Source organism: Tachysurus vachellii, chromosome 5 (assembly GCF_030014155.1).
Source record: "Tachysurus vachellii isolate PV-2020 chromosome 5, HZAU_Pvac_v1, whole genome shotgun sequence".
NCBI lineage: Eukaryota > Metazoa > Chordata > Actinopteri > Siluriformes > Bagridae > Tachysurus > Tachysurus vachellii.
The window spans coordinates 21,877,038-21,891,504 of record NC_083464.1 but is presented as its reverse complement, the minus strand read 5'-3'; the positions used below and the strand labels follow the sequence as shown (position 1 = coordinate 21,891,504).

At 43.4% G+C, this 14,467-nt stretch overlaps 1 protein-coding gene across 1 annotated transcript; it reads right to left on the bottom strand.

The window, feature by feature from the left end:
- Positions 1-243: 243 nt before the first annotated feature.
- Positions 244-14,419, bottom strand: LOC132845987 (sodium-dependent neutral amino acid transporter B(0)AT3-like). The gene is made up of 12 exons (XM_060870463.1): positions 14,000-14,419; positions 12,080-12,220; positions 11,761-11,898; positions 11,020-11,201; positions 10,807-10,917; positions 9,695-9,807; positions 3,652-3,780; positions 3,414-3,570; positions 2,257-2,461; positions 1,870-2,029; positions 1,123-1,285; positions 244-909 (listed from the first exon to the last, which is right to left on the bottom strand). Exons 1-12 carry the CDS (start codon positions 14,178-14,180, stop codon positions 715-717), a joined length of 1,875 nt encoding a protein of 624 aa, XP_060726446.1. The 5' UTR covers positions 14,181-14,419; the 3' UTR covers positions 244-714.
- Between the last annotated feature and the right edge of the window lie 48 nt (positions 14,420-14,467).

Sequence of the window (14,467 nt, the reverse complement as noted above, 5' to 3'; positions counted from 1 at the left end):
TATAACTTGTATTTTTATACAAAATGGATAGATTTAAACCTCTTAATTCTTTATTCCAACCCCAAAATTAACGGTTTCAGTATCTAATCTAAAGCGAATGATGCTCAGGCTGATGTAAGTTGTTTTTCTTTGACAACATAGTGGATCTGATCTAATCATATCACAGAAATCATATATTGTATTATAACCAAAAACAGACGGATCATCTTATCAGACCATAAAGTACAAAGGACATATTTATTTAGTGACTGAATAGTTTATTACTCTTCTTAGGCAATAACCTCACTGTGCTATTCAAACCTCCATACAAACATTATACACTTCCAAAATGAGAAAATTAGGTCAGACATCTGAACAAAACAAAATATTAATCCATTAGAATAAACATTCATAAAGTATACAGTATATCCAATATACTATATTATATTGAACGTATCCTTTTATTTATTGCACAGGAAACAGGTGAATCTTTGTGAACTGCAAGAAAAAAAATCTCTTCCAGAAAGCAGACCATTTATATTAGTTTAGTAATGTAATATACAGTATGTGTCAGATAGATGTACAAACAATAGATAAAATAGATATGATTACAGTACGTTGGTGTTAATGTAATCTTTATAAAGTCAGTACACAAAACACAGTGTCTTCCACAGGTATGTTTTGAATCAGAAAGAATTCATTTGTATACTCAACAATTCTATCTAAATACCTTACTTATGTTTCCACCTCATACCCTTCATTATCATGAAATATCTTAATCTGTCTGTCTGCCAGGTACTTACATGAAAATTTAATAAAATGACAGAGAGCCCAAAGCGGAATAAGTAAGCAGGGAACAGCGGCCAGGAGAATACAAATGGCATAGACCCAACCTGGATACTTCAGGATTTCTGGCGCCGGGAAATTTACCTGGGAGAGTCAGGAAAACATCAGGTTATTTGTATTCCATATAGCCAGCACCACTCCAACATTACTATCTAATGCTTTATAACACTGCACTGTATCAATTTTGTCTTTTGTTTGAAACATTTATTGTTACAGGCTTTAAGAATAAGTACAGGTAACCATGGACCTAACATACTGTATTAAGAGTTACAGTATAACAGTGTATGAGGTTCTTACGTAATCTGGGTTCCATGCATCATAGGTGGGATTTTCTTGTGCCTGTACCACTATATAAGCCAACAAGACAACCAGCAGCATCAAAGGACTGATCACCCTCCATGTAGCTTGCCAGTATAGGTTGGGTCTTCGTCCTGTCATCCATTCTATATCATCACTAAATCTGAGAGCATGGAAATATGGTATAAAGGTAGTGGTTTAAGGAATAACAAGTGTTGGATACCTTATACAGGTACAGCTTATTCCTTAATACATTCAGTGCCTTATAATCAAGAATGATTTCTTTAGAATAAGTCAATATCATTAATATCACTAATAAAAACAAAGATATTTTTAATGGAATTATATCTTACAATTCTGTTTGTGAAGTCATTCAAATGTATACCATGTGTTATGGTGTTATATTTATCATCTCTTTTTCCTCAATGAATAATTCCTCACTAATGACTAGTGTATTTCTGTATCAGTCTCACATTCACATTGCCTTGTACTTGTACGTGTAATGACAATAAAGTTGGATCTAATCTAATCTAATCTAATCTAATATAATCTAATCTAGTCTAAACATTGTAGTTGATTTTGCCATATTTGTCTGTATTAGTGAAGAATGTAGTGTATGTAGTCTTGCCCAAAGACATAATTTCACAAAACCTGTTATGAGATACATATGTAAGGAATAAAACCACAACTTAATAGAGGAGTCAGTTTGAACCCTACAGTACATTCCATTAACAAGTTAAGAAGCACCTGTTGCCACCGTAGATGTACATCACGGCTGTGATCTCGAAAAAGGCGATGACCAGCAGAGGCAAGGAACCTACATAGTTATTAAAGATGGTCAGCCAATAGTTTCCAGATCCCAAAGTGAAGATAAGTGCCACAGAAAAGGAAAGCATGCACATCAGACCTACAAAGAAAGGTGATTCAGTTGGCAAAATTGACCTGATCTCTTACAGAGCTAAACATGGAAAATAATTTTGTTGAATTTTCTAAGGTTTTTTTTTTCAACAAAAAAGCTAACTCACCACTATCCTAATGTTTCCTTGCCATTAATAATATTTCATAACATAACTTGAAAGCCCATTTTAGATTAAATGATCATCCACTTTATGTTGTCACCGTCTCTTTATTTACCTGTAAAAATCTCCTTAGGAATGCACTTCGGCACGAGGTGCAGGTCCAGCAGAGGTGTCAAAACCCCCTCTAGATTTCCAAACATTGACGAAAGTCCAAGGCTGAAGAGCATAATAAAGAAGAGCACAGCCCAGACTTGGGAACCTGGCATCTTTATTACTGCCTCAGTGAACACAATGAATGCCAGACCTGTGCCTGAGGCACTCTGAGGGATGACAAACAGAATGACGAGTTGACAGAACTTAAAGAACTGGAAACATATTTTCTTACTACTCCATTAGTAAAAGGAGGTGTATAGCAATTAATACAGGAAACTGGTTGTGTTATTTTCATAATATTTGGCATGATGTCAATACCCAGTAGTAATGTTTCTGGGTAAAACTGATCCTAATAAGTCAGGGCTATAGATTTTCTGTACTGTACTTAATAACAGAGCATTTCCAAATCAGAAGGCCTGGAAAGTGGGTTTCTCTTTTTTTGTACACTTCAACAGGTATTACACTATACAGCATTTTCGAATTCTCAACCCTCATTGGACAGATGAACAGATATCTATTAATTAACAAAATAGATAGCAAAAATTGTATCTGACAAAGAAAACCTATGTTCATTATTGTGGTAAATTTATAGTTTTCTCATAGGAGACATGTATTGAAAAATTATGGAAGGTCTCATGTCAGCACTTTCTAATAGTCAGTACAATTTTTCATTTCTGGATAAAAAACAATGTGCTTCCCAGTTTTTCTATAAAATGACAAGCTGTTTTTTTTTATTTTTTTTTTATAATTATTTCTAAAAAATGAGAGAAAGAGATCTTCGTTCTAAATGAGTAAAAGGAGAAACAGCTCTTTATAGCTGCTATAATAGGAAGTGAAAGCAGGAAATAACATATCTCTTGTATATTTGATATTTCATTAATTTCATAAATAGTTGATAAATTGCTGTGGTGTAAGGGGAATTAAACACTGGGTCATGCTGCGTCAGACCATAATAATCTACAGACTTTGCAGACCATAATAATCTATAAACTTTGTTGTAGATTATTGTCCTTTAACAGAACAGAATTTTATGTCTCTACATATATTTTTCTTTAGACTTATACTGGTTGCCTTTACAGTTTACTCATGAACCCATTATTGTGATGTGTGTAATAATACCTGATCAAGCAGTTCTTGGAGATTGCATATCTTCAGATTAAGGCTCTGAATTTCATGTGGATTTGTATGATTAAACTCTGTCAACCATCTCTCATAATTGTCCTCTGTTATATTCATATCCGGAATATTAAAAGCATTTGTTAATTCCAGGATATTACTGTGAAAACAAGAATCAAGCAAATATATATCAACAATGACATTCTCTGTCATTTGTTTTCCATAGATAACTTGTGCTTACCTGTTTATACAGTCATTATAGCTTGATAGTGCTTTAAATCCCAGGATAGAAAAAATAGGTATTGATGCATAGATCGAGGTAGCACTGTTGATGCAGCCAACAATAAGAGCATCTCGCTCACAGTTGTTTCTGGAAAAAAAGAAGTTTTTAATTTTACTTAAAAGTTAAAATTATGTTATTACTGTTGTTTTACTGTATTATTAGTCTTTGCAGTATTTGCATCCGTTCCGCGTCGTGGCGAGCTATTCTTACCTCCTGCTGCGTGTTTAGTTACAGCGGTAGATAGCATCTAATTTGCTTCGGTCTACGCGTCAAGGCGGACCTACCGGAGGTTTAATCCACAGTCTAACAGGCTAACGTGTTGTGACGAGTCTTTAGACTACGCTATGTCAACGGCAATTACCCCCGCCAAAGGGCATGAGTCGAAGACTAAGGAGGCTGTATCCCGCCCTTGTCCATCATCATGTGGAGCTACCATCTCGGGCAGGGACCCTCATCCTATGTGCATAGTGTGTATGGGCCCGAAGCACGCTCAGACGTCGCTAGCGGACCCGCAGACATGCGCTCACTGTGCGTCATTGCCGGTGAAAATCTTGGAAAGGAGGCTGAAAGTGTCGGTGGCTAACCAGCAGGACCCTTGCCTGTCTGAAGCTGCCTCGACCGATATGGCCCATCTGCCGCGAGCTAGCAAGAGCTGGGCGGACATGATGGAAGCCGAGTCCCCGGACATGCCTCCGCGGTTCGATGGCCTGCTCATGCAGGTGGATGATGAACTGGGGGACGAGGACGCAGATGGCGATGCTAACTCTGACCTCCTCGATCTGGGTATGGACGACGAAGAGGAGGAGGACAATTCCCCCTTCCCAGTCCAACAGTCTAGACCACCTAGCACGACCGATTCGGCTCCCCCGGCTGACAGCAGCCTGCACGAAGTGTGCAAACGAGCCGCGGCAAAGTTGGGCCTAGCCTGGCCAGCCGCCAAAGCTGCCGAAGGTGCCGTGAGAGACCTTTACGATGGGAAAAGGCTGCCGCCGACCCACTCGGCAGCGAGACAGCTCTTGCCTGCCGTGCCTGCGTGCATGACGGAGATGTCTCGGTATTGGTCTAGCCCCTTTAAGAGTAAGCTCCCCACCAAGGGACACTCGATGTTGGAGATTCAGGGGATGGAGGAGCTGGGGTTGGCCGGACCCCCAGCGGTGGAGCCTTCGGTGGCGTTCCACCTCCATCCGAATCGGCAATCTGTTTCCTCCTCATCGCAGTTTTCACTGCCAAGTAAGACGGACCGCTTGACCGCCGCAACCTTTCAGAGGATGTACAAATACGCGGGGCAGTCCGTATGTTCGCTGAATGCTGTGACTTTGCTGTCAGCATATCAAGCGGAGATTTTGGAGGAGATGGGCGCCAGTTGGACTCGGGTGTACCGAACCCGGCGCTCTGGGACGAGATCTGTGTGGTGAACGACCTGATTTTGCGCTCCTCACGCGGCGCGGTTCAGGGCTGTGGCCACGTAATGGGCCTGGCCGTGTCAGGTGAGAGAGCGCTGTGGTTAAACCTGTCAGGCCTGGGCGACGCTCAGAAAGCGGAGGTGATGGATGCCCCTTACGACCCGACTAAGGGCTTATTCGGGCCCGCTCTCGAGAAAATGAGAGAAACCAGCACCCTCAGAAAACAGGAGGATGAGGCTTTTCACCTCTGTTTGCCGCGCAGGCAGGCGGCGCGACCACCCCCTCAGCCGACGCGGCAGGGCTTCGCAGCAGCCGCAGCATCGAGGGGGAGGCCGATGGCCGCGAGAGCTGTGAGACCAGCTCACAGCGGACAGGTCGGTCAGCGACCGCGTCCAGATGGCTCCGGACCTTGGGGTAAGCATTCTTTTGCGGCCGCGGCGGCTAGGAACCGTCCGCCCCACCCCGAGGAACGGAAGAAAAAGCGTGCGACCTGACGCACAGGTTTTCCCCGGTCCTTCTCTCTCCGCCGGCGAAGAGAAGAAGGCGGGAGTTCAGCCCTTCTGTTCTGAGTTTGTTAGGGGCTCATTATGTTCGCTCTCCTCCAGTTCAACGAAGAGAGGGAGGTCAGAGCCATGTGCGGTGTCACCAAGCACTCACACACACAGGAGAATTCATAATAAAGCATGCATTATCGCAGCCAAGCCACGGGCTGAGGGCGATATGCTCCCCGGGTTCGAGACACATGGAAATAAATGTTGCACTATCGCAGCCAGGCAAACAGCCGAGGGCGATATGTCTAAAAAATCCCGAAAAATGCAAAGGCATGGAATGCGCTCCCCCAGTCCCTCCGCTGGGGGCAGTGCTCGCTTCCCCGTCAGCGGGGGCCCGCACGGCGCGTGTGATGACGTCATCACTGCGCGACGATGGCGGGGCGGAAGTGTACGGGGGCCTTCTCTCGACCCGCATAGCCAGCTGGCGCGCATGCGTGGCTCATCCGTGGGTTTTAGCAACAGTGTCACGGGGATACAGGCTCCAATTTGCCATGAAACCGCCTCGATTCAACGGGCTGATCATGTCAGTGGCCGAGGGAGATTCGGCTCGTGTGTTGACGGCCGAAATCGAAACCCTCCTGCACAAGCAGGCAATCAGAGTGGTACACGGGGAGGAAAGCTGTCAGGGCTTCTATTCCCGTTATTTCGTAGTTCCAAAGAAAGGCGGTTCAGCCCTCCGTCCCATTTTGGATCTACGTGTATTGAACAAGCACCTCAGAAAGTATTCATTCAAAATGCTGACACACAAGGTGCTGTGTCGATCGATTCGTCCAGGCGATTGGTTTGTTACGATAGATCTGGCGGACGCGTACTTCCACATAGATATTTATCCCTCTCACAGGAAATTCCTCAGGTTTGCATACCGGGGCACAGCATACGAATTTCAAACTATACCGTTCGGGCTATCATTAGCTCCGAGGGTTTTTACCAAGTGTGTGGAGGCAGCCCTGTTCCCGTTGAGGGACAAGGGCATAAGGATATTGTCTTACATAGACGATTATCTGATATGCTCGTCGTCAAGGGAGCGAGCCATAAGAGACGCAGAGATTGTCCTGTATCACCTCAGAGACCTGGGTTTCAGGATAAACATGATGAAGAGCCGGCTGGTGCCCTCTCAACATACGGAGTATTTAGGGCTCGGCTTGGACTCCCTTTCGTATCGAGTCACGTTGACGGAAGAGAGAATAGCGTCTTTCACACAATGTCTCGCTCGTTTTCAGAGGGGACGAGTAGTCCCGTACAGGCTGTGCTTGCGAATGCTGGGGCTGATGGCTTCGGTGATCGCGGTAGTGCGTTTGGGGCTACTCAAAATGAGGGATTTTCAGCGCTGGATCGCGCGCTTGCGTCTGTGCTCTCGCCGGCATCTCAGCCGACCGGTGAGAGTCACTCATGCGTGCGTCGAAGCGCTCAGACACTGGAAAGGCCCTGTGACGTTCAGATCGGGGATTCCCTTAGGGGCGGTGTCATCGAGAATAACTTTGACAACGGACGCGTCATTGAAGGGTTGGGGTGCAACCCTAATGGGCAGGACTGTGAACGGCGCGTGGCCACCACAGTTGGTGCACGAACATATAAACTATTTGGAGCTGTTGGCGGTGTGGCTGGCACTGAAACATTTTCTGAGTTTCCTCAGAGGTCGGCATGTTTTAGTGAAAACGGACAACACCACGGTGGTTGCTTACATCAACCGTCAGGGGGGCACACGCTCCCTTCAGTTGCATCGGTTGGCGACGAAGCTGATCGTGTGGTGCGACACACGGCTTCTGTCCCTCCGGGCGACTCACGTTCCGGGGATCTTGAACAGAGGGGCGGATTTACTGTCCAGGGGAAATCCCCTGTACGGAGAGTGGAAACTCCATCCTCAGGTGGTCAGCCAGATATGGCAGAGGTACGGTCAGGCTGCCGTCGATCTCTTCGCCTCGCGAGAAAACGCTCATTGCCCTCTGTATTTCTCCCTGGTGGACGCAAATGCACCGTTGGGTGTGGATGCTTTGGCCCATCGATGGCCGGACGTGCTTCTGTATGCGTTTCCCCCTCTGAGCTTAATCTCCCCCACTTTAGCCAGAGTGAGGGAGCGGTGTCTGTCATTGATTCTGGTAGCCCCGCGCTGGCCATCCCGACATTGGGTGGCGGAGATTGTCCAGCTATTGTCGGGGCAGCCGTGGCCCCTCCCCCCACGGAGGGACCTCCTGTCTCAGGCGGGGGGGGGGAGATTTACCATCCTCATCCGGACATGTTAGCCCTCTGGGCCTGGCCCGTGAGAGGTGGAATCTGAATGCGGCTGGCTTGCCCTCGTCAGTTATACAGACTATTCAGAGTGCGAGGGCCTCTTCTACCCGCGCTCTTTATAGCAATAAATGGCGTGTTTTTGAGGAATGGTGTGGGCGGAGAGTGATTATCCCTTTTCAGTGCTCTGTTAGGGATATATTATGCTTCCTCCAGGATCTGCTTGATAAAAGGAAGGCTTTCTCCACCATTAAGGTGTACCTGGCGGCTATTTCAGCCTGCCATGTAGGTTTTGGTGACAGGTCGGCAGGCCAGCACCCTTTAATAAGTCGTTTTATGAAGGGGGCGCGCCGCATACGGCCGGTGTCTAGGCAGATGGTTCCTTTATGGGATCTGCCCATCGTCTTAGAAGCCCTGTCCCAACATCCTTTTGAGCCGATAGAGGCGGTGAGTCTTAAGTATCTCTCTCTTAAGACGGCACTGCTCCTGGCTTTGGTGACAGCCAAGCGTGTGAGTGATTTACATGCTTTGTCGGTTAGCCCGTCTTGCTTACAGTTCGCTCCGGGGCTCACTAAAGTTTCTTTCCGTCCTAACCCTGCGTTTGTGCCCAAGGTTTTGGAGTCGACATATAGGTGCCCGTCTACTGAACTGGCGGCTTTTCATCCTCCACCGTTTTCTTCTCCGGAGGAGCGGAAACTCAATGCATTATGCCCGGTGCGGGCTCTTCGGGCGTATGTGGGCAGGACAGCTGGTTTCAGAACTTGTGACCAGCTGTTTGTGTCTTGGGCTACTCCCCACACAGGGAAGCCGTTATCTCGGCAGCGGCTGTCCCACTGGATTGTGGAGGCGATATCTGTGGCGTATGGTTGCAGAGGTCTTCAGCCCCCTGCGGGCTTGAGAGCCCACTCCACTAGGGGTATGGCCACGTCGTGGGCTTTACTCAGGGGAGTTTCCGTTCTGGACATTTGCTCGGCGGCGAGTTGGGCAACGCCGCATACGTTTGTACGTTTCTATAGGCTGGACGTTTCGGGACCGTCCTTAGCACACGCGGTGCTGGGGGCCGGTACTGCTGTACCCGTTTGGAAACAGTAATATGGGTGCAATCCGGGAGCTGTCTATATCTCCCATAGTGAAACACCGAGCGAAGTTAGAAAAAGAACGTTGGGTTACTTAACGTAATCCCCGGTTCTTTGATAACAGAGTGAGGTGTTTCACCAGCACTTCCCTCCTTGCACTTGGACGGGAAGAAATCTCGTTAATGACGAAGACAGGGGTCGACCTGGCTGATATAGGCAAGGCGGAGTCTGGTCGCAGGTCGACCTGTCTGTCAAAGACAGACGTGGTGTCATAAGAGCTTCCGTAGTTGGTCACGCCCAAAGCGATTCCCATAGTGAAACACCTCACTCTGTTATCAAAGAACCGGGGATTACGTTAAGTAACCCAACGTTTTCTGTACCACTTTTCCTATAGAGAGAAACGGGGACCCTGTAACCTAAGGGACTCAGGACACGAGGCAGGAATCAAAACTCCAACCCCAGAGGTATGAGGTACTGTACTAATCACTAAGCCATCAAGCCCCCCCTTTTCACTTCTTAAAGCTTTAAATATAAATACACTAGTACATTGTTAAACCCCTGTCATAGGATATAAATTCTCCATTTTTAACATCCACATATTATCACATTTTCTGTACCTTTTCTTCTGATATGAGGTATATTTCATCAGTACAATGCATCAGTAATAAATTCTGTAAGCATTTTCTTTTGGCTTGAGTGCAGCAGATTATAAGATGTGTACTTTCCTCTGTGATATAAGGCTTACTTTTGTGGGTTATAGCTGGAAAATGCAATGAGGCCTCCAAATGCAAGTGACAGCGAGAAGAAGATTTGGGTTGCAGCATCTAACCACACTGTTGGGTTTTTCAATGTTTCCCACTGTCAGAAAGTACGGAAAGTTCATTAACATACATACATACTTAGCATCAAATATCTCATAAATACACAGCTGTAGGAGATAGTCTACTTCCACAGTATTCAATTTCCCTCCCCTGCTTTTTTCAAAGTAAATATTAGGAATGCCTCTAGAAAATTCATCAATATTGCAATTGGTATTTAAGATGAAACTTAGCCAGTGATCCTTATCCATTTTTGCCAATTAGCCACTGAGATAAAAGTCATATTTAAGGGCAGTTATAACTCTGGACTACTGATCAGAATGTTGTAACTACCACTACCAGGAAGACCCTCAAAAGTACACTGCATCAGAGTAACTAGCACTAACTAGCACTAACTAGCTAGGCCCCATATTTTATAACAAGTTGCCCCTTATCAAATGAATAAGTGTATGGAAGTATAGAATATTTTAAAGAACAAAAAGTGTATATTAATCATTCATTCATCTTCTACCGCTTATCCGAACTACCTCGGGTCACGGGGAGCCTGTGCCTATCTCAGGCGTCATCGGGCATCAAGGCAGGATACACCCTGGACGGAGTGCCAACCCATCGCAGGGCACACACACACTCTCATTCACTCATGCAATCACACACTACGGACAATTTTCCAGAGATGCCAATCAACCTGCCATGCATGTCTTTGGACCAGGGGGAGGAAACCGGAGTACCCGGAGGAAACCCCCAAGGCACGGGGAGAACATGCAAACTCCACACACACAAGGCGGAGGCGGGAATCGAACCCCCAACCCTGGAGGTGTGAGGAGAACATGCTAACCACTAAGCCACCGTGCCCCGTTATATTAATCATAATAATCAAAAATAATTAATGCATGATATGTTCCAGTTACTCCAGTGTTGTCTATGAACATGAAACATAGGGCACTGTAACACAAGAAATAAGGATGGGGTCAGTCGAACGGGAAATGGTATATAGCGGTCTGCCGAGACTCCTAGAGCTTCTTCAGCAGAAAATACTTACATTCGGTGTGAAAAGGTGGCGCAATCCAATAGTAGCTCCTGGCAAAGACAATGCCCGGACCAGAAAGATGGTAAGCACAAGATATGGGAATGTAGCTGTGACATAAACTGCCTGTACACAAAGGTTTAATAGTCTGATTAATGAATATAAATATGATTAATTGAACAATATACTGTAGTAATAAGTGAAACAGATTTTAATGAAGTTCCTGACCTTGCCGATGGTCTCGATGCCTCGAATAAAGCAGATGTAGACAATACCCCAAGCTGAAGCCAGACACACCACCAGCCACCACTGAAGACCCCCATTACTCAAAATGTTCGGAGTGATATTCAGTGTTTCTCTGTACCAGAAGTAGTTCACTGGAGTGCTCTTCTCACATTCTTCTACATACCCTGCAAGAACGTAAAGCATTTATAAAGCCTGATGAGACACTGAAACTGTATAGCCCTGTCATTATTATAATAATGTGGTAATGGAAAGAGATGGTTGTGGTGAGTGACGTATGAGATTATGGGTTCCATTGAATTCACCAGAAATACACTAAGAACATTGTAAAAAGATTCTTTTTAGATCCTTTAGTATAAAAATATTGTAAAATATACTTAGAAATCTTTGTCTATCTAATTACCTCTAATTTTCTTTTATAGATTCATATGTTCACATATACAGATTTCTGTATACTCTCAATTTTTTCAAATGTCAGGCAGTGATAGCGGATGAGTAGGACTGGGGTTGCAGCTGACAATCCAGTTCATCTCAAACGTGTTCAGTGGAATTGAGGGCATCTTAATTTCAGTGAAGTGAAATACTTTTACAGCCTACAATGACATGCTGTACAACTGCTTCAAACTTTAAATTGTGGCAACAGTTTAGGGAAAAACCAAAAAGGTTTCAACAAAAAATGTCTGGTTTGTCTTAATGTGTACTAACGTGATACTGTTTGTGTCTTACCAGTGAGATTTGCGTTGACTGGGCACGACTCCCATGGCAATGGGTTTTGGAATGAATGGAAGAAATACCACAGAACCCAGGCCAGTATAGTGTTATAAAATAAACCAACTAAAAATGACACAGTCATCGAGGCCACACCTGCTCACACACACACACACACACACACACACACAGCAACAGTGGTAAGAATTTCACTTCACAACATCGGTAAACAGAAATGATGACACAAACATGTCCATAGTGTATCATTACTGATGTTTAACTGTACTGTACATAACCATTGTGCACATAGTTCTGTCATAAGACTACGAGTGCCTACCTACTCCTCCTAGATAAGGTGAGATCGAGTTCCAGACTCCTATGCTGCCCATGCGGAGCCTCTGACCAATAGCTAGCTCCATGTGAAGCAGAGGAAGCCCCTCAAACACCAGAGCTATGAGGTATGGGATCAGAAATGCACCTAAGAACAAACAGAACACATGGTTAGATTTTTAGATTCTTAAGAACTGTGAAAATCAGCACATCAGAAGATGACCAACATTCTTAGCAAGCAATTATGATTAGGATATCATGCTAACTAAGGCATTTTCTATTGTGTTATCCTTGTTTTCATCTCTCCAAGCACACTATACAGGTATGTGCTCTAGAGAATAGTGCATCATTGTTCTTGAAAGTTGTCCTGTGTTTTGATAACTTGTCATCGTACTGAGCTTATCTTTAACACTTGCTTTAGAAAGGAAGCATTTTCCATTTAAAAACTAAATTCATTTCAAGATGAGATGAAAGACAACCAACTTTAACTCCAGATCATCTTTACCATGTATCTGATTTGATTCAGCATAATAAATAATGTATACTGCAGTATGAATGGATTCAATAATAAATAGAATGTTAATTTCTAACGTACTGCACAGTGCAGTGGGTGAACTTGCTTTCTATGTTTATCTATGTACACGTATGATTACTCTTGACAAAAAGCAGTCAATCCATGTATGAAAGGTGCTGAAAGTGCAAACATTACATGCATTAGAGCCATATCTCTTTATATAAAAGGTCCTGATAATGATTATATACTTTGTACAGCAAAAAGCACACTGAACACGACCTGAGAATTCGAGTGAGTGTGTGGCAACCTTAAAGTCAATATGATTTTTTTTATCTACACTTTTTTTTAAAATTCATGCATGATGAGATCACAAAACCAGTAACAATGTTAGTCATGAAGCGAGCAACTTGCTATCCAAGTCAATTTGAATTTAAGGACTGAATATTATACTTTATTATTTTTTAAATGATCTTTTAACATCCAAAAACTGTATTTGAAATAGTGTTATATTATTTTTAGCATTTGTATTTATTTCATTTGAATTTTTTTTTAATTAAGTTCAATACATTTCTTATGTGCACCTTTTATCATCAACCAAGTAGACAGAGACATGTTTTTGTGACTTTAAAAGCAGTCTGTCTATGTGATCATCTACACACGCTAAACCACAGTTTCCTCTGAACACCAACTCTTTCCTCTGACACTGTCACTGCTGTGCATCTTGGTTTCAGTGTATGGCCTGTTCATCAGATTTTAGCTTATGGTATACGTTACATTAAAAATGCATGATATTACTTTTATAACATGCTCTAAGAGTATGTGGATCTGTAACCAAAACAAAAATGGATAACTGACTGCTGAACTTCTGGTCCACAAGAAGAAAATATTTAACCCACACACCAATTAGCTTACAATTCTTTCAAATTGTCTAGATATTGATTTCATGATCAAATCAAATAATTTCACAGCATTATTAGTTTTCATTTTCATTTAGATTGATTAATTGATTTTTTTAATATGGCTGATCAGCTGATTATTTGAAAACAAACCTCTTACAGCACAAGCTTATTTATGAACATAGTCCAATTATTTGAAGTAATAGTCTATATTTTTGCAATTTATTGAAGCCACATAGCTTTTTATTCTTGAATTTAGTACACACAGAACAAACATGCTAATAACTATATCCAAGCTCACTAATAAACAATATAGAGTTATTTAAAAAAAAACAATATGTAGAAACTTTAATTCAATACTATTGAATCGATGTGATGTGAATATCTAAATCTGCAATCCTAAAAAACAACTTATATGCAAGACAACAGTAAATTAGTAAACAACACAACATGAAAATAACTTTTAAATGAATTTAATCTCTATTTTGCATGTAATAAGCATCCAAATGTTTCCTACCTCCTCCATATACCTGACACAAATAAGGGAATCGCCATACATTCCCCAAGCCAACAGCAAATCCGATGCATGTCAGCAGGTACTGAACCTTATTGTCCCATTTGGGCCGTTCATCTGTCTTAGTGGTTTCCTCTGGAACTTGATTAAGCTCAAAGTCTTTGGTGCTCTGAGCGCCATCCATCCTTCAGTTTACTTTCAGGTTGTCTTGTGAGTTACAGGCCAGTTCTGTCTATTTCCTCTTCACACCAGATCTCGTTTCCCTTTACCTTGATAAAATCCGGGGTCTTTTTCATCAGTAGAAGAGGAGGAGCTTTAAAACACTTGTTCAATCCCACATTATACCGCACAGTACTTCATCTTTCTGGCACATTTCCAGTGGTGCTGAGATATGCCAGGAAGCCCAGACAGTAACAGTGGCAAACACTCCTACATTGCTGTTTATTTAAGCAAGCCGTGGTTGCACAGAGC

Excerpts from the sequence above, each read along its gene's own strand:
- LOC132845987 (XM_060870463.1), bottom strand. The coding sequence starts at position 14,180 with ATGGATGGCGCTCAGAGCACCAAAGACTTTGAGCTTAATCAAGTTCCA. Across the intron at positions 10,918-11,019 it reads GCATCGAGACCATCGGCAAG|GCAGTTTATGTCACAGCTAC; the intron begins GTCAGGAACTTC and ends CTTTGTGTACAG. Across the intron at positions 2,462-3,413 it reads TCCAAGAACTGCTTGATCAG|AGTGCCTCAGGCACAGGTCT; the intron begins GTATTATTACAC and ends GTCATCCCTCAG.